General features: G+C 46.4%; 1 protein-coding gene across 1 annotated transcript in view; it reads left to right on the plus strand.

Annotated features, from left to right (window-relative positions):
- The window catches only part of LOC124799196 (repulsive guidance molecule B-like), a 334,484-nt gene that overhangs the window by 158,331 nt on the left and 154,994 nt on the right, over positions 1 to 21,159 (plus strand). Inside the window, exon 3 of the mRNA XM_047262730.1 lies at positions 15,930 to 16,069. Within this exon, the coding sequence (XP_047118686.1) occupies positions 15,930 to 16,069 (140 nt within the window). The remainder of the gene's footprint in view (positions 1 to 15,929; positions 16,070 to 21,159) is intronic.

The following is a 21,159-nucleotide window of genomic DNA, read 5'->3' on the forward strand; positions in this document are numbered from 1 at the left end:
GTAGATGTAGATGAAGTTGAAGCGAAGTGTCCTGGCTGTCTGCACCTGATGAACTGGGCTGAAGCAGTCTCGGAGCTCGTAGACCTCGACAGCGCTGGCTAGAGGGCGCTGTCGTCTGTCTCTCTCGTAGTGCCAACTTGAGAAACTATTCCGTGGCACCATTACTATCGATACCAGAAGACTAATATCTTTGTCTTAAGTGATATGTTAATGTTCAGTGACATGGCGTTTCCTGTGGACATTGGTTGTTACCAAGTGAAGTATTTCATGGTGTTTAATAAAATTATCTGATATTTTACGCGTTGTTGCATAATCTCGGCCCCCTTCCAGGAGGGAAGCTACGAACCCACCATTGTACCCATGAGTGTTACTTCGTTCGGTACAACATTTTATATATTTTAAGTCCTGGTTTGTTTAGATTTCCCTGGATCATCTTCAGAGCTGTGTAGTTGCATCACCACCCTGTTTTGTCTGTATAGGAAGTAGTATTTCCTGTGCAGACGACATGGTCGCTGAGGCAACTACGTAGGTCTGAAGATGATTCAGGGAGAGCGAAACTAGACATACCGTAATTCAAAAAATGTTAACTAGGACTGAAAAATAGCGACATATAATTTAAAAAGAATATCGATACAGTTATTGAACTCTCTCGCGATGAATATGTCGGTTGTAGTGATTTCTTAGTTTCACACCCGGCGGTTAGTCTGGGTATCACATTGCAGGATCTGAGTCGTCCGTACATACAGCCAAAATGACGTGTTTCATCTGCCAATCGTGTCCCGAGAAGCAGCCTGTGATTCTCGCCAACGTCGCACCTTCGCTAGGTCCTCTATGTAATCACAAAGGCACACCTCTTTTACTACAGGGCGCAGTTAAGTACAGATAAAAAGAGAAACTGTTAGCAGCTAATGATTTGGCGATTCGGAGACACGCTAAGCTGTTTAGCAACAAGACAAATATGTATATAGTACTTAAAGCTTTCATTCTAGACGCACTTTGGTCATCAGTGCGAGTCTTGGTATCTTATTTTATGACTGAGTGCGCCCAAAAAGACAGCTTCACGTTACGGAGCGAAACGGTGATAAGAATATCAGGGAAGAACAACTGACCTGTGCTAGTATCCACGAAGTTTTACAGTGACTTAGCACGAGTGCATGGCAGTGACAGCTCGTAAATACCTGCGGCACGCTAGGTGTGGCCGCTGTCGCCCCCACAAGTAGCACACGTGTTGCCCACGTGATGGGTCCCAACCGAGGCTCCGCCCACGCGCACGGGCCAGACTTTTACGACAGGCCTGCAGGTTCAACGCGCTCGCTTCCTGTGGTTGTGAACGCACTCCGCTGGCCACCTACACGCCTCCACAGCAGCCGGGAACCTGAGAAAAGAGGACTGCAAATGTGAGAGTGGACCATACTACAGTACAGCTTACCAAAGATAAAGAGTCGTATTTGGTAGCTTTTGTGTGATATTTTCCCACCCATGAAAATAAGCTGATTAAAGGCATCGTCACAACTCGATGTAGTAAAAGTTCGACACAAATTGTCTTGAAACTGTCGGGTGTTCAGCTAGCGAAATACGTGGTTTTCTAGTTGCATTCGCTTTGCTTCCTACTGGCAGTCTGTATTTTATATCATATCTGGTTCGATTTTGCTGCCCAAATAGCAAAATTCATTTACAACTTTCAATGTTTCATTTGTTTTCGTGAAAACATCGAACGCCGACATTAATAAGTATCATACTACCGTACTCTTCTTTGCTGAAGCCTTAGAATGCCATTGGAAAGAGAGAGTGAAGAGGTACAGGATCCGTCACGGGCACCACATGTTTTTGTATTGGATATTACGGCCTATGGAGGGGGAGGGGGGGGGGAATTTCTCTTCTCGCAATACTGAGAAGCGTGGAACACAGTAGGTTCGATTTCTGGCGGTTTTTCTTAAACAATGAGTTTGTGACGCAGACACAGCGTGACTTCCGCACCCTTTCCAATATATCTGGCGTGTTCGATACCCCACATCACCTTAAGGTGGATTGAAAACTTCAGTGTACCTAGCTCCGCAATGGAAAAGAAACCACCTGGCCTTTCAACGCAGCCCGTATGTCCGGAAACATGGAGCGACATAGGGCGTCTACGATACTGAGCTCGAAGGGCTCGGTTCGCTTGCGTACTGCGAGTGGGATTAACGAGTCAACAGTGCGCAGTATTCTACAGAAAGATGTTTATCACAACCGATACGAAATTCACGTAGTGACTTAGTGAACTAATTATGAACAGCGTCGTGTCTTTTATGAAACCATGCATAAAAACTTGGTCAATAACGAAAACATGATTTTTCTCACGAGTGATGAACCTCATTTTCGTTCAAATGAGTTCGTTAATAAACAACACTGTAGATAGTGGTGTAACGAAAATTCTCAGATGTTACAGGCTTCCTCTCAACGCTGCCCAAAAGTAACAGCGTCCTCTCTTGTAACAGAGCGTTATTGGCTCCTACTTTTTTGAGGCAAACAATATTACTATGGCTGTTAATATTTTTCCGAGCGCTACACTACGATGTTCCAAATCTTTTTGTTCCCCGAAACGCGACACGAGGAGAGTATGGTTTCAACAAGACGTTGCAGTTGTACTAAGAATCCAATGGCTGTCTTGCAGGATCAGTTTCTAGATCGCCTTATCTCCAGACCGGTAATCTTCACTAGCCTCCTCGCTTCCTTGATCTAGGTTTATATGACGTCTTTTTCTGAGGACATCTGAAGCCACACTGCCTTGAGAGTCTGAAGACCACAACCCAGGAAGGAATCTTATTCCACAACAGAAGTTAATTGACGATACTGTTAGTTTTCGGGACCGGCTACAGTCATTCGTCAATACAAAGCAAATGGGCAACATCTGTGCAATTTAATCTTCAAAACGTAAATGAAACAATGAAATTCCCAACATGCACTAATATTGTCTTAGATAAAAATGTTTTTACGCATAACTGAGTAAATACATCGTATATGAAAACAATGCGATCCCTGTAACTAGTCCTGTACATCATGCCAGTAAAAGAACTTCTGATGTTAAATTACCCATGTAGCAAAATTACGTGTTCTGAAATTTAGTAATATTTGCGGAAATAATGGCTAAGATACATTAACTGATATACGCAGTTGCGAATTTGAAAAACTATCTGCTGTATAATGAAATGACAATGAAAATTTGTGCCGGCCCGGGACTCAAATCCGGATACCCGCTTAGGCTATCTGAGCACGCTTCACGGCCAGACCGTGCCCGCATCTCGTGGTCGTGCGGTAGCGTTCTCGCTTCCCACGCCCGGGTTCCCGGGTTCGATTCCCGGCGGGGTCAGGGATTTTCTCTGCCTCGTGATGGCTGGGTGTTGTGTGATGTCCTTAGGTTTAAGTAGTTCTAAGTTCTAGGGGACTGATGACCATAGATGTTAAGTCCCATAGTGCTCAGAGCCATTTGAACAATTTCACGGCCAGACCCAAATTTCCGTATGTTGTCAACCACATGTCTACAACCTGCCCTCGGACATCCAGTATGTATATTCCCGTAAGAGGAGACATTATAATTGAAAGTTGCTTGCCCGGTGTCAGCGGATAAACACAATATTGCACACATGCAGGTATGTATAAGGAAAGTTGCAACGCACAACAGCACAGGCATTCCAATATTGCGTAGTTAGGATGTCTCGAACTGCACAGGAAATAAAGGTGGTGTTAAGTTTCCCGCAACTCACCATGTAGAACCAAGGCGTTAGTTTTGCACAGTGGGGTAGATGGCGACCTCGATTCAAACGTAACGCAAAAACCGCCACATCGTCGAACTCTAGTCAAAGCACATCCGGGTTTTCATCTTGCCGAGCCTCTTTTTTTTTTTTTTTTTTTTTTTTTTTTTTTTTTTTTTTTTTTTTTTGCCTTATCGTCGACGACGCGATAAGCAGAGCAAGGTTTGGACGAAAATATGACGCATTCCGAAGAATCCCGGCCAACAAAAGACACCGCCGCGAGGCAATAAAATTTTACGTTCCCGCGACGCCGACATCTGAAATATTTGCAACGGAGGGTCGTGAAATACTCGAGCGTCCGTATCGGCAGGGTTGCCACTCTTATGCGCAATAAAGAGGCTGCGTCCGCGCCTACAAAATCGCGGCCGTAAATCTGTCGCGATCGCGCTCTCGCGCCAATAAAGTTGGCACGGCGGGTGGGTCGCCAGTTTTTCGTGGCGCCGCCGCCGCCGCGACGCCGCCGCCCGTCAGCCCCGCGGAGACGCCGGCCACGCCAACAAAAGGGCCCCTCATCTGCTATGCGGCTCCCCATTAACCAGGCCACAGCCCCTTATAAGTCAGTCAGATCGCCCGCGCCGATAAAAACACCGGCGCAGGTCTGGCCGGGCCCTCCGTGTTTTTTAATGTCCTCCTCACCTTTCTCTTCTTCTTCCTCCTCCTCCTCCTCCTCCTCCTCCTCTTTCTCTTCCTTCGCTTTGCCGCGCTCACCTCCCACCTCACCCGACGTCCTTTTTATTTTCGCCACTGACCTTCCGACCGGCGCCACACGGCTCCGTTAACCACTTCAGCCATTGTTGGGTTGCGTCACGGCGTTTGATATACGACCCCATTACAGAATCCGGGACGGCGCGGCCGAAGGCGTTATTGTCGTGGAAACGCTGCCCACCCCCTTCTGCGTGGAGGGCTTGGCGGGCAGCCTGTTCCAGGAGGAATGTGTGACTGGGACACCGGTCAGTCTGACAGAAATATGTGTTCCGATGTCATCTCGTCGTCGCTTCGGACCGGTCACCGGCTCCATTGTCCCTCGGATTCGGCTGAGCAGTTCCACTGTGTCTTTTTCCCCTCAAAACTTTCCACTGTTCCGCTGCAACGTTAATGGTTGACAAGACCGAAGACCTCCACTTTCATCTGAAATTTTGTTAAAAAGAGTACTGTATTCTAAGATGATACTATACTTCTCTCTTAAACGCTGTAGTTACCGCCGTTTGCCTTTGCCGTGTACGGTAAACCTTAAAAATAACCAAAAATGAAAGAAACCATCCCTCGTTAGCAGCAGCAGAAATTGGATCTTCAGTGTTGACCATCTCCACACCTTTCCTCGCATCTGTATCGCAGCTGGGCGGTTTCTAATGTTCTCTAACCACCTCCCATTAATTCATCTCTGCTGCCTTTTCTCTTGGGCTCCGAAAAAGAACTACTTCGCGCCTTGTACAGTCTATTTCCCTGGCTACGTATTCCGCCTGTCTTCATTTCTACTACGTGCGTACTGACGTTTCGCACTTCAGCCTGTTTCCAGACAGATCGGTTTGCTGCCCTATGTCGCCCAGCAATTGTAAAAATGAGTCCATCCGTTGCTTACCAGCAGTTTTTGAAAGGTTCTCTGTAAAAGCCCACGCCCCAATTCAGCAAGTCAAAGCTAGTAATACACACTTATTTTAAATTTTCCTTTCCAGACGCATTGGATGGCTAGTTTCGAGAATCCATTTCGGTTTCCCAAATTTTTCTAGGCTATTGTCGTTTAAATTTTTCCCAGTGCTACTTTATTTTGTAGTTCAGTACCTCACTTGCACTGAACTTTGTCTTTTTTTTTTTTTTTTTTTTTTTTTACATGGCATTTAATTGTCCTCCTATTCCCAATCCTTTGCTTTCCGACTAGTGAAGAGTAAAGCAGTCGTCAAAACGGGCTTGAAAGATAACAAGAACTTGAAGCGGAGGACGAATTTTTGGTGTTGGAAAATCGAATTTTACGTTGCGAAGTATTGACGAGCGCGAAAAACGCTTTTCTGTCCTGTCGTACTTGAACAACGTCCTATTGGAACGTAAGCCAATACTGTGGAAGATCACTTTCTACCTCACCGTTGGCTGAAGGGCTGGACTTCGTCCTCCAGTACACGTACTGAGGGTCGAAGTCGCTAAATCTTTGATTTCTTAAGATCAGTTACGTCGCTTTACGAGTGCTCTAAAGATTCCACGTGGCCTGCAACGGATGGTGTGTCCCGACCTAAGAGCTTCTTTTATTAAAAAGAAAGACGTTGAAAGTTACGTATTTTCTATTAGTCCCTTCCGACTAACCCACTGTATCTCGTCTGAGTCGGTGGCATCCTTTCTTTCCCGGGGTATAACAGGAAAAGAGTATATTAATTTAAAAATTACGTAGTTAGCTTTAAAATAGTTATTTTGATGGAGAGCTGTTACGTTATTTGTTAATATCGATGACATCCGATTGATAGACATATGAAATCCAGTTGCTGGTTTGCATAGAGTTTACGGTTCGAAAAAAAAAAAGTGTCTTACGAGACGTCCTGTTAGTCCATCAGATTCACAGTGGTAACCTTCAGCGTGTATATTTGTGAAGACGGCTGGCGAGCTATCCGTGGTAAAATTTCACGCGAATCACAGAATTTATAAACTTTTTGTTCGTCTTAATTCTACATCTACATCATACTCTGAAAGACACCTAATGCTGTGTGGCAGAGAGTAACCTTGTTCCGTTCGCGAATGGCGCATGGGAAGAATGCTGGTCGGTAAGGCCCTGTATTGGCTCTAATTTCTCGAATTTTCTCGTCGTGGTTATTACGCGAGATGCATGTGCGAGGGAGTAATATGTTGGCCGACTCTTCACGGGAAGTACTCTCGCGTAATTTCAATAGGAAACCTCTCCTTGATGCATAACACCTTTCTTGTAACATCTGCCAAGGTTTGTTGTCCAGCATCTCTGTGATGCTCTCGCGCTGATTAACGATCCGGCGATGAAACGCGCCGCTCTTAGTTTGATCTTCCCTCACTATTCTATCCCTCCTACCTAGTAAGGATCCTATAATAAAGAACAATACTCACGAGTCGGTCGAACAAGTGCCTTATAAGCCATTTCCTCCGTGGATGAATTACACTTCATTAAGGGTCTCTCTATGAATCTCAGTCGGGCGTCTCCTTTTCCTACTATTTGTTTTATGTTGTCGTTCCAATTAAGGTCGCTCCACATAGTTACTCCTAATTATTTTACTGCTGATATTTTATCCACCAGCGACTCATCAATAGTGTACTTGAACCGCAGTGGATTTCTTTTCTCGTGTATGCGCAGTATGTTACATTTATTTGCATTCAGGGTCTACTGCCAGAGCCTACACCACACATCATTCGCATGCAGGTGTGGAACAAGGGTTTCTGCGGAATATTTGGCTGTATTTGTCTATAATATCGCCCTTTATTGCATCTTACGGTAGATATTCATTTTCCAATTAGCGCCTCGTTCTTCTGTATAATGTAGTCTTCAGGTCCGATGGCGTTAATAATGTCTGTAAATATGCTGTGTTGAGCGGCTGTTTTCGGTAAGTCGTAGACTATTTCGTTGTACACTGTTAAAAATAATTAGGGGAACACGTGTATCAACTTTTCGGGATGTTAAATCCATTTTGATATATGCGGCACCTGTGACATCATTGCATAGCTTGTTAGCTTCGCTTTCATTCTAGGCAACAATAAAAGTATCATTCACCATCTGTTCGCTATTAGGCATTACTCTCAGGGGTCCCCTCCGAAGGAATTGGGGATACCAGTGTCCCAGCGTTTTCTGGTGATGTATACAGGACGGTTGTATTCAACAGCACATGCAATTCGGCATCTTAATGCAGTGCAAGCTGCAAAGCCAGTCTGTTTGATCCGAAGGGGATGGACTTCACGTTGGGTTCCTGCGGATGGCAATACCTCTCCACAGGTTGTGTATACGCTACAAGGAGAGTTGGACAAGATCGCCGACGCATTACAATCCCACATAAAGACCTATATTTGGCCATCTTTGCGTTGCGGTTTCTTATCGGTACCTCCAGAACACTGAAAGACAATCTCAGAGGAGCCATTGGACCCACTGTGTCTGACCAGACTGTAACAGGTTACGTGAAAGGACCTTACAACCCAAACGTCCTGTTTCTGGCAGCTCGCCTTCAGTTATGTCGCTCCCATGTCAACTGGCAACTTCCTCACTCAAATCAAATGGCTCTGAGCACTATGGGACTTAACATCTGAGGTAATCAGTCCCCTGGAACATACAACTGTTTAAACCTAACTAACCTAAGGACATCACATACATCCATGCCCGAGGCAGGATTCGAACCTGCGACCATAGCAGTCGCGAGGTTCCGGACAGAAGGGGCTAGAACCGCTCGGCCACCGCTGCCGGTCAACTTCGTCACTGATGGAATGTGTTGTTCACGGACAAGCCCAGACATAGTCTGCTGCAAGATGATTGCCTTGTTCGTGTGTGGAGAGCTGTGGTGAGCGGTACCTGCCAGATGTTGTCCAGGACATAGAGAGATTTCCGAGGTTGAGTGATGTGAGGAGGCTTCAGTGTTGACAGCCATGCTGATGTTGTTGTCCATGGGCGCCTTAACGCCAGGCAGTACATAGAACAGATCGTGTTGGGCCATGTGATGGCAGCTGCATACGATGGTGATCCTGAATTCCCTAATACCAGAGACAGTGTGGTGGGTGGGGTCAGCAGGTATGTCCTTCGAAGCCCTGACATAATGGAATGGCGAGAATTAGTGTAGACCTAAACCCCATCGTGCATAAGTGGCACATGCTTGATAGACGTTGTTGGTATCTGGTTAGAGTAATGTCACGGGTGTGACGATGCTATTAAGTGGAAAGGAATTTTGTTGTACAAATTAGTATTAGTAATTTCTTTGCTCAAGAATAATATTCAATGTTGCAGGATCTGTCAGATTAATACAAGGCAAACAGAGTTCATATATATATATATATATAGAGGCATATGAATATACACACGGGCTTAATGAGATGACAGGCTCTCCAAAAACTCTCATGGACTGTCATTGAAGAATGAGATTGGATACTACAGGGTGACCACCGTGACTTATACGGAGCATGAAACGCAGGTGTCACGTAGTGATAAACGCTCATGGAGGGCATACACGGTATTGAAGCTCACAAAATCTGATGACAGGCACCCACGATGACGGGATGAGTAATTGTTTGCACTTTGTTTGCACTTTGTTTGCACTTTGTTTGCACTTTGTTTTCGACATATGTCTGACATACCAACTCTTTTTACGTAAACGATCGAGGATGAAATGATTCTTGTTTCGTACAGGGTGGCGCAGATGGATCGGGTGGTTTTAAAATACTTGTCAAACTGTCAATTGTAAAGGTATTGGATTGAAATAAAGTGCAAAACGTGTAGTTACAATGGAAGTTTATTAACAAAAAATAGTAATGTTAGTTTTTAAAAATTACATCCATCAAATGCCCTCCTTCTCGAGCGACGCATTCTTGGAGTCGGTCCTTAACGTTCCGCATTGCCCGCTCAAGCACATCACCAGGAATTGATGTGATTTCGGTGTGAATTGCTGCCTTCAACTCCTGAATGGTCCGGGGTTTGTTCATGTAGACCCTTGCTTTTAAATAGCCCCATAAGAAAAAGTCACATACCGTGAGGTCCGGCGAGCGAGGGGGCCAATGGACATCTTCATTACGGGAAATCAAACGGCCAGGGAACAGAGCGCGTACAGCTTGCATTGATATCCTAGCGGTATGTGCAGTTGCCGCGTCTTGTTGGAACCACATATTGCCCATGTCGTAATTGTTCTCTTCAAGTTGTGGGAGAAGAAAATCTTCAATCATGTTCACATAACGCTGCGAATTAACAGTAACCGCCTGCTCCCTTTCATTTTCAAAAAAGTAAGGACCAATTATCCCTACCTTAGAAACCCCACACCAAACCGTCACTTTGTCACTATGGAGAGGCCGTTGGTGTAGATCTCTTGGGTTAGTGTCGGCCCAGTAACGGCAATTTTGCTTGTTTACGTATCCGTTAATGTGAAAGTGAGCCTCGTCAGACATCATGATAATCAGGTTTACATCTTCCAATAACTCCAACATCTGTTGGCTAAACTGAAGCCTTTGAAGATGGTCTGTTGGGAGAATCTTCTGTACCAACAGGATTTTATAGGGGTGGAATTTCAGTTCTTCGTTAAGAATCCTTTGAAGGCTCCGACGTGACATTCCAAGAGCTTGAGCACGACGTCTCGTTGATCGACGTGGGCTCGCAGTGACATCGCGTCTCACACGCTCCACGTTCTCAGGCGTTGTTATTGTTGGCGGTCTAGGCGTCCATTTTGGAGCACACGAACCAGTAGTGCGGAAATTATGCACCCAACTCAATATCGTATCTCGCTTAGGAACACTACCGCGAGGTGGGATGTTGAAACGCCGGCGAAAGGCACGCGTCACAGCAACAATTGACTCGTTATTGCGTATGAACTCTTCCACTGCGAAAACACGATGCTCAACGGACCACGTAGCCATCGCGACTGACTGCCAGCCTGCAACTGAAACTTCCCGTCCCCCCCCCACCACAGGACGAAGTCGCCGAACACCTGGCTCCCCCCCTCCAGACGTACAGTCCACTTCAAAACCACCCGATCCATCTGCGCCACCCTGTACTTGTGAAAGAGAAAGATATAATTTGATGGTAACGTAACCAGTCCTCAGTTACTGGTCAGTGCAGTATGGCAGATGCCCTTTCACGTGTTCCTAATTATTTTGAGCTGTATATTTAATGTTATCGTGTTCCTTTAGCCTTCTTCCCGAGATTGGTTTCATCAAACCCATTCCAAGGGCAATAGTTCTCGTGGGATGGGCTGGTGTCGACATTATCTTGGAGTAAGTTTCTAAAGTTCGGTAAACTCGAGATGTTCTGTACAGTGAGTTTCCGCAAGTAGTGTATAGCAGCAAACATATCTGTGCGACGTCGCATTAACCCGGTATGCTCTTGCAAGGAGAGCGGGGCTGGACGTGGTCCACGTTGTCGTGACACGCCGCTTTCTGCCCGCCGTTTTCATCTCGATAGCGGCGGAGCGCCGGCGACTTATGCGATCAGATGCCTCGCCTTCTGAGTTACTGCCACCGCACGAACCGGTGTATATATATAGGGTATAGAGCAGGCAGGCAGCGCTGCGCTCGCAGATAGTCGCACTTTATGCTCGCGCCCGTCTTCGGGCCCGGTGGGGCGCCTGCTTTCTCGGCCTTTGTCGCTCCTGCTCCTCGTTTTGCTCCGACACCTGGTAGATATTAATGCCTGTCTGCCTCACATTCCGCCAAACAGCTGCAGCACGAGGGCCGTACCGGCGCAGAGTTGTGCGTCCGGCTCCCTGTCGGCATAAACCAGCCGGCGCGCGACCTTCTCGGTCCGCGGTCCTCGGCTCGGCGCTCGCACTGGCCAATCACTGTTCGACGATTTGCTCGATAAGCCGCTCAGGCAGTGTGTGGAGCCGGCCGGAGTGGCCGTGCGGTTCTAGGCGCTAGAGTCCGCAACCGAGCAACCGCTCCGCTCGCAGGTTCGAATCCTGCCTCGGGCATGGATGTGTGTGATGTCCTTAGGTTAGTTAGGTTTAATTAGTTCTAAGTTCTAGGCGACTGATGACCTCAGAAGTTAAGCCGCATAGTGCTCAGAGCCATTTGAACCAGTGTGTGGCTGTACGTGGGAGGCGAAAGTTGCAGCAGCACCACTTTTCGTCTCAAATGTCAGAGGCTACGAGTTATTGTCATCGCCATAAATGATTCAGGTTAATTTCCTCAAAAAATAAACCACTTGCGTGGTCCTTGGCTGATACTTGATTAAAATAAAATATTTAGAGCATGCAGCAGCGATTAGCCACAATTCGGTTTTCGTTAACTTGTGAAATTAATCTACGTGATAATGTATGTATGCAGACAGGAGCGACAAATGCAAGTTTGTACAGAGGCAGGGTTACGAACCTGGGTCTCTTGCTAACTAGGCAGATGCACTAACCACTGTGCCAGTGATTTGTCTGAATGGGAATTTGAATTGAGGAAGAGGCGTGCTACGGTATTCCGTGCACTTAAGCAAAGCCACTGTGCCAGGGTGGCGAAGTGGTGTGAGCGACGTGTCGGTGCTATTCTGTCATTCTGTGCAACGGATTAATCTGAGATGTACCCTTTACCCTGTGGCTCCTGCAAGATGCAGTCTCCACCCCCACACTACTACAGAAGTCAGACAGACGCTCCTAACGTTCTAAAGAGAAATGCCTGAAAAACTTTCAGCAATACATATCTTCTGGAGTCGTCCGCTGTAAGGAAATGGTTTCTCAAGTTTGTCGAGTGGGAAACTGATGTCTGTTCTGGTACTAGCAGTTACCAGCGATGCTCCACCTCCTTACTACTTACCGGTACATCGTATAGGTATCAAAGATAATCTTTTCTGCGACTATGAGGAGAAAGGAGATCTAAACCACCTGCCGCTGCCTAAATTTTCTTCGAAACAAAAATCTCTTAACCCAGAACATTGCGAAAATGAAGATACCCCTTTAAAAAAGTGCTCCGGTTTTATTGTGTTATGAAGATAGTCAAATTTACAAAGCCATTAATTTATGCCAGACTGTGACGTACGATGTTTAGATTTTTTATGCTATCAGTCCCTTTAATTTTTAATCCCCGGGTGCTGCCCCTGATGTGTGTTGCGGTTTTTTTTTTCTTCCAGTTGGTGCCGTGTCCAGATTCTCCAGCTATATGTCTTGTGCCTATGTGGACACTGTGAAATAGTGTTAAGTAATTGTCAAACTCTTTCTATCGTGAACTGTTTTTATAAATGTTTCAGTAACTGTACCAACCTTTTGGAAATGTGGTTCGGGCCCCTACCCAGATGTTAAAGAAAAAGAACACCAGATTATTGTCTAGCAGTAATAGTTCTTCTCGTTTCTCCCCGCACTTGTGACACGCTGCATTTATCCCGATCTACGCTGAAGTGCAGTTTCCTCGCTCTGTTCGCATGTCGATCTAATGTCGCATGTAATACTCAAGTATGCCTCATTTATTCTTAACATGGCGCATTCGTCTGGTACACAGATTGTGAAATAGTGAAATTCCGCCAGTATAGAACTTGCGGATTGTGTTGCCTTCTCCACAACGGAAACTGACAAGCGTCCCTCGTTTAAGTCTTAAACGCAAAAGACATCTGCATGTAAACAGTTTTCTGGTAGCATTTGATGTGACCTATGAAGAGACCTAAGAACACAATGAGATTTTGACTCTGCAGTGGAGTGTGCGCTGATCTTCCAGGAGTGCTAGTTCTGCAAGGTTCGCAGGAGAGCTTCTGTGAAGTTTGGAAAGTAGATGAGCTACTGGCGGAAGTAAAGCTGTGAGGACGGGGCGTGAGTCGTGCTTGGGTAGCTCAGATGGTAGAGAACTTGCCCGCGAAAGGCAAAGGTCCCGAGTTCGAGTCCCGGTTCGGCACAGAGTTTTAATCTGCCAGGAAGTTTCAGGCCTAAGAACAAATTTTTAGTTACGTCCGCTGACAAAGTGAAACACTTCGTGTGCGAATGCGCCGGTGGTATAAGGACTGTTTTAAGCTGCAGGAGCCTCAAAGCGCGGTGCTTTTGATCCTGTTCAGTGCACCCCGACGTAAGCTGCAATTGCAGTGCTGTACATTGCCGGACGGCGCAGGGAAGTGTTCAGAGGCGCGGTGTCACTGCTGTGGAAATGTCCGCTGTAACTGATATCCAGCGGCCTGGAGCACCAGTGGGCGTTGTTTACGGTGCTGCGCCGAGAATAACAGCCCAGCCCAGAGCTGCTAGTCGCTTCTCTTCTCGGAAGTGATGGGCGCTTAGTCGGTACCAGCGCCTTTTTCTGGGCTGCCGCCGGCGCTGAGGTCGTTTAGCGAGCCGCAGTGACTCTGACATTGGCGATCTGTCGGTAGAGTGACTTGGGGGGTAGCCGTTAGTACCAATCTTCCACTTCCTCGGACGGAATCTTTACTCGCGAATGACAAGCGCCCGGGTTCCAATCGCAATGTAGCAAGCAGGTTGCACGAGACAATGAGTATTGGACGCGATACAATAGATATCTTACGTTACCAACTGGACGCCTGCATCTACATCTGCTTAGTGTGTGGCGAAGGTCACTGCATTTTCTCCTCTTCCTCCCCCCCCCCCCCCGACGCCCCCCTTCGTACTCTGTACCTCTGTGTACGAGTCAGAATTTTTGTAGACATGGTCATTACAGCAGATGCAGGTTGGAGGAAGCAGTTTGTATCTCGACTCTTTTCAGAACACAGCCTCTTGGGCTTTTGCGATGAGACTCACCACGGTATTTGGACTAGGAAAAATACACGGGCAGCTGTAGAAAAAGAGAGAGGCATCAGCATGTTGTAGAACAAACCAGGAGACCATTAAATACGAACTGACGCGACACAGGGTACTGGTAGCCACAAGCGGATATTATGAATGGCTATACAGGGAGGCCATGGAGAATTTGAACACCTCAGTAATTTTAATCGGATAGAGGAGGCGGGGGGAGTGGGAGGGGGGGGGGCAGGGGGAGAGAGAGATGAAAGTAACGGCATCTAGATTCCGATACTGAAGATGTGTACCGATCTTCCACCATAGGGCGACAGCAACAGCGGTCGACAGCAGCCGACAAACGGGGAATTGCAGTCGAATTTTCAAATCATGTGACAGCACGCGTCGGCGCGGGAGTACGCGGGAATGGAATTTTAGTTCAGTCAGTAGAGAGCAGCTGTGTACGTCGGACCCTTCAAAAACGCTATGACCCCTCCCCGTAGACGGGGGATGATACGTGGGGTTTCAACAAGAAATTCATCCTACCTCACTAGTTCGGGTATTTTAACAAGTGCAATGTCTTCCCTGTAATGTCTCCCACAGTAGTTCGTTGAGCATTTCTGTCGCACACTCACGTTGGCAACAAATCCATGCATCTCTTCTTTGTACCTTTCGTATCGCTACTATTAACTCGACTGACGAAAAGTGTCCAACAAGTGGAACATGGGACTTACCGGTGGCTTCTTTTGGACGTGTATTACACTTAGGATTCTCACCCTGTAGGTTTTATAACACACTGGCACTGGAGTTTGTTTCAGAAGTTCTACATTTCGGCTTAACAATAGCAGTAGCCTCAACACTCATGAAGAAATGTAATTTTTTTTAATATCATTACATCATATGGGCAGTATTGATGTTTCATATACACAGTGTCTTCCAGTTCCTTTAGGAATGCTGGTGTGAAATTTCAAACTCCAGTGCTATCTCGTGGCGAGCGGTGGCGTTACGATCCTAGAAGTTTCAACAACACCTGTGTAGAATGTCGAAAAGTGCTAGCTCCTCTGCAGCAGGCGTCTTGACTGCGAGTGTAACAGTACGTGGCTGATACTTGTCGGAAAATGGCGGTGGAGCAGCGAGGCAACGTAAGTTTTTTGATTGCTCCGTCGTTTGCGGCAGAAAATTCTTTGAATACGTCCCGAATACCGAGAGACAGGTTCCTGGCACCTGCTCCACGAAAGTGACCCAGCCCCCAAGCTGAAGATTGTTAGTGTGTGTTTTTGCCAGCAAATTGGATCGCGGTCCTGGATAACCTGCCGTATTCGCCGGGTTTGCCTCACCCAGCTTCAGATTGCTCCCTAAATTGAAGTTTGCAATAAAGGAAACACGATGCAAATGAGGACATCTAAGAGAATTGTAGTGCTGTACTACATGCAGTTCCAAAAAGAGGATTAAAATGTCTGTTTCAGAGCACTTGAAAACGTTTTTACCTGTTTATTTACTCAGGGGAAAACTATTTTGAAGACATACAGTGATTTTGTGAACGTAATACTTGGCTTATTTTTCACATCCCCAGTTCTAATGGAACTGGGAGACACTGTGTAAACAGTAGTACGCTTTGGGCAACACGAGGGTTTTGCATTCACGCTTCTCTCCCCCCCCCCCCCCCCCCCTCCCGTGTCTTTCTGTGTCTTTGTGTCTTTCTGTGTCTTTGTGTCTTTCTGTGCCTTTGTGTCTTTCTGTGTCTGTAACAAAATATTTAAAACAATGCAAAACCTTTACAGATAAGAGTGTTTGCAGACTGATGCAAGTTGCTGTCTTTGTGTTGCAGAGGATGCACTCGGCGGGGCGCAGGTGACGATGCGGGGGCGGTGATGGCGGCGCGGCCGCGCGCCCGTGCTACGGCCACGACCACGACCACTGCCGCGCCCCTGCTAGGACCGCTGCTGCTGCTGCTCGCCATGCTGGCCGGTGAGTAACCATGTAGCACACTGGCGGAGCCGCCAGTCTGGGGACTCGACGTACCTCCTAATTCCTTCTCTTCCCCCCCCCCCCCCCATCTGTCCATTTCTCCTCCCTCCCCCTTCTCTGTTGTGACTATTTCAGCCCTTCCCCCTCTGTCCATCACTTCTTCGCACTTCTGTGACCTTCAGCCTTGTTTATTGGTACAGCAAACACAACTTTGACTGGCAGTTGAAGTTGCTTAAAATGAATGGATAAATCGGTTAGGATCATTGGTACGAGAGCTTTGAGAGAGAGAGAGAGAGAGAGAGAGAGAGAGAGAGAGAGAGAGAGAGAGAGAGAGACCTATCCAGTTGCTGGACCTGTGAAGAAGATAGTGGCTTCAGCGACAGTATTTTCTATTTCGTTCAAATTTTTATGAGAGTATCGTGTAAAAAAATTTAATGTAGCCCTAAAACGATCAAGTACTTTCCGAGAATTTTGCTAACAGAGCTACTTACCATACATAACGCATCAGCGTGCCAGGACTCTGGTTCAGGTGCACGATTACCTCCCTATCCTGCATGAAATGCCATCATAAACCTCGGAGTCTCAAAACCTAATGAAAAGTAGTCACTTGTAATGAAGAATCAACCATCAGAGTCCTTCCAGAGTTACCTAAAACCAGATTAGAACGACTCCACCCACCGCGATGCAAGGACCTCAATTTGCAGACTCCTGTCAATTAGCCGTCGAGGTGAAAACAGATTATCAGTACAGCTCACAAACACACATTTATGAAGTGAAAAAATACAGACCGTTCTGCATAGTGATAGCAACTAAAAGGTGGTATACTATGTGGTATTATTTGTTTCTATATTTCTCGACCATTGAGACGAGAGATAACAAACATCCTTTGGCAAATTTCATTTCCAACCATTTGTTATTGAAAATACAGTGGGGTATAGCATTACACACGAATTTCAACAGAAGTGGAAATTTATGTTACCAGATTTCTGACCTTTTCTCCCCAGAGATACCTCATGAGTCATGAGTTCTGAGTAATGTCTCACTTCTGTTATTGCCATTTTAAAATGTGGCTCTTTTGCCAAAACACATCAGAGGTTATAGAGAACCTAGCATTCTAATGTAGTTGAAATTGCAACACATTCGTGAAATAGTGCATTGCTAAATGAGCAACTGTGAGCAAGACAGATCAATAGTTCCTGCAAAAGTCCATTCTCGGTACAAAAATAAATGTCATTTCTTCATTTATGTTGTTACAAAACTCACAGAAATTCTAGTTTCACCGGCTATTGGCTGCCCTTAAAAAATAACATTTTTTCCGTATTAACTGTGTGGGGAAAATACTTTTCTCTCTGTATGCAATCGTTTGCAAAAATCTCGTTTCTGTATCTCAAACCGTTTATGGGATGCGAGTGATATTATGAATATTGCATACTGGATTTTATCGAGGATATTTGCGTACTGGATTTTTATCGTCATCAGGCGCGAGTGGAACTGAGTACGCATCATACAATCCATTTTATCGAGATTGGAGATACGGATGTCTTCCCAAGTTTAAAGAATAACTCAACATTGTCGCTACATTTTGTACGCAGCAATGCATGACCTAACGTTCACCAAAGACAGACTCATGGGTATCGCTATTTTCATTGCAAACTATTCAAATTTCATGCCGTACGTTATTTTATTACATATCACAATAACTACACTCATTAATGAAATGCTAGGTACTTCATATGTTCCTTTAAAATCGTTTGAGCAAGATTGCAAAACTGCGAGTGGCCCGGGACATTCAGTGTTTTCTGAGAGACCGCCTTGCAGGCTGTCGTCCAAACAGGATTCCTGACTGGTTAGTACAGTGCGAAGCTCCCTGCAGAGAGGCGGACTAGCAGCCGACGGAGCTTGCGCTGGAGCTGTCGCGTGAATCTTCCTCCGTCTGAGGCTGGCTTAAACTACGGGAAGACATTTTGGTGCAGCTGATACCACTGAAGCGCGCCACCATGTCTCAGAAGTCCACACATCTGGCTGCTATGTGGAGTATCCACGTTCGATACCCGGTAATTGCCAGGGATTTTTCTTTGGTGGAAGGACTGGAACGGAGTGCACTCAGCCTCGTGATGTCAGTTGAGGAGCTACTTTTGTGAAGTAGCTGCTCAGAGGTCTAGAAAGTCGACAACGGCTGCGAGAGCAGTGTGCTGTCCGCATGCCTCCGCGTCCGAATGATGCCATTGGCAGAGCATGACACGGCGATCGGGCGGTCGCGATTGGTCCATTTGGGCCAGAGTGCAGAGCTTCGCTTTCACTTGCTTGGTGCCACTGGCCGTCACATGCTCGCCCCGCCGCCAGCTCCCACCCCTCCCTCTTTTCCACTCTACCCATCTCACCTAGCAACCAGCCCATCACCAGAACACTTTACACAGTTTAATTCAGATAATTTCGTTGGTGACCCTACAGTAAAGAAGTAAACTTTGTCCTTAAATGATGTTTCTTACGTATACGCTGAGGTGAAAAAAGTCACGGGATGCCTCTTACTATCGTGTCGAACCGCCCTTTGCCCGGCGTAGTCTAGTGTAGCGTATCGACGTGGCATGCACTCGACAAGCGCGTTGTCCGTAGTGAGAGGTAACGCCTGAAATTGGCACTGTCTCAGATCTCGGAATATTGACTTCCCTAACGATTTCCCATGCGTCTAGCTTCGGCTACCATTCAGTGTGTAAGTGCATATCGCTATCCCATGATTTTTGTCGCCTCAGTTCCCAAACACCCCTGGGGATCAGCAAAACGTGATCGAAACGATTCGAAATGCGTTAAGTTAAACATAAAATAAATGTAAAGCGATGGTAGCGACGTCACTTGTCGCACCAACAGGCCAAAACCTGAGCGGTTCTCGAAGTGTACCGCGAAATCAGACTCGTTACACGGAGAAGCACCGTATCCGTAAACTATGCGAAGTCAGAAGTGAAAATCGACATTATTTTCATTGTTCGTGTATTGCTATTATAACACCGTTGAAACTTCCCGGCAGATTAAAACTGTGTGCCAGACGGAGACTCTAACTCGGGACCTTTGCCTTTCACGGACAAGTGCTCTACCATCTGGGCTACCCAAGCACGACTCACGACCCGCCCCCACAGCTTCAATTCTACCAGTACCTTGTCTCCTACCTTCCAAACTACACAATCTCTCCCGCGAACCTTTGCAGAAGTAGCACTCCTGGAAGAAAGGATACTGTAGAGACATGGCTTAGCCGCAGCCTGGAGGATGTATCCAGAAAGAGATTTTCGCACTCCAGCGGACTTGGCGCTGATATGAAGTTGGTAGATCACTTGCCCGCGAAAGGCAAAGGTTCCGAGTTCGAGTCTCGGTCCTGCACACAGTTTTAATTTGCCAGGAAGTTTCATATTGGCCCACACTCCGCTGCAGAGTGAAAAATCTCGTTCTTTAGTGCTGTTCCTAAGAACTGCTTAATTTCGTTAAAATACGAGAGAAGTGAAAAAAGTAAATATATGACGATTGCAGGAACCACAGCGAATGCATAGTCAAAACGTCCAACGCCAACGGTCGATTCGGCAAATATCGGGTGATCAAAAAGTCAATATAAATTTGAAAACTGAATAAATCCGGAATAATGTAGAGAGAGAGGTGCAAATTGACACACATGCTTGGAATGACATGGGGTTTTATTAGAACCAAAAAAATACAAAAGTTCAAAAAATGTCCGACAGATGGCGCTTCATCTGATCACAATAGCAATAGTTAGCATAACAAAGTAAGACAAAGCAGAGACGATGTTCTTTACAGGAAATGCTCAATATGTCCACCATCATTCCTCAACAATAGCTGTAGTCGAGGAATAATGTTGTGAACAGCACTGTAAAGCATGTCCGGAGTTATGGTGAGGCATTGGCGTCGGATGTTGTCTTTCAGCATCCCTTGAGATGTCGGTCGATCACGATACACTTGCGACTTCAGGTAACCACAAAGCCAATAACCGCACGGACTGAGGTCTGGGGACCTGGGAGGCCAAGCATGACAGAAGTGGCGGCTGAGCACACGATCATCACCAAACGACGCGCGCAAGAGATCTTCCACGCGTCTAGCAATATGGGGTGGAGCGCCATCCTGCATAAACATCGTACGTTCCAGCAGGTGTTTATCAGCCAGGCTGGTGATGATGCGATTCTGTAACATATCGGCGTACCTCTCACCCGTCACGGTAGCAGTTACAAAACCAGAATCACGCATTTCCTCGAAGAAAAAAGGCCCGATAACGGTAGATGTGGTAAATCCAACCCATACCGTAACTTTCTCGTCGTGCAGTGGAGTTTCCACGACAGTTCTAGGATTTTCGGTAGCCCAAATTCTGCAGTAGTGGGCGTTGACAGGTCCTCGGAGAGTGAAATGAGCTTTGTCGGTCCACAACACGTTACTCGACCAGTCATCTTCCGCCATCTTTTGAAACGCTCATACCGCAAATGCCTTTCGCTTCACTAAATCGCCAGGTAACAGTTCATGATGATGCCGATGGATTTTGTACGTATAGCATCGGAGGGTACGCCTAAGTGCCAACCAAACAGTAGTGTATGGAATGCCGGTGTGACGTGCGACTGCACGAGCGCTGACTTCCCCGTGTGTAGACGAACCCGCTACAGTCTCCATTTCTTCCTCAACTGTCTCAGCAGCATTACGCCTTTTGCTCGGTCGGCCACTACGGGGTCTATCGTCTAAACAACCCGTGGCTTCGAACTTTGAAATCATTCTCGCCACAGCTGCATTTGTCAACGGACCTTTACCCGTTCGAATCCCCGTCGTATAGCGATATGATCGTAACGCTGAACTAGCATATTCCCCATTCTGATAATACAGGTTCACTAAAAGCGCCTTTTCAGGTGACGTCAACATGCTGCGACTGCTGGCGCATCTGATTCTCTCTCTCATTACAGCTCCTTTTATACACGATTGTCATGCGCAGTCACTGACGTTTTGCTGTCCAGCGCCATCTGTCGGACATTTTGTGAACTTTCTTTTTTTTTTTGGTTCTAATAAAACCCCATGTCATTCCAAGCGTGTGTGTCAATTTTTACCTCTCTATC

This window comes from Schistocerca piceifrons, chromosome 5, assembly GCF_021461385.2.
Source record: "Schistocerca piceifrons isolate TAMUIC-IGC-003096 chromosome 5, iqSchPice1.1, whole genome shotgun sequence".
NCBI classification, from domain to species: domain Eukaryota; kingdom Metazoa; phylum Arthropoda; class Insecta; order Orthoptera; family Acrididae; genus Schistocerca; species Schistocerca piceifrons.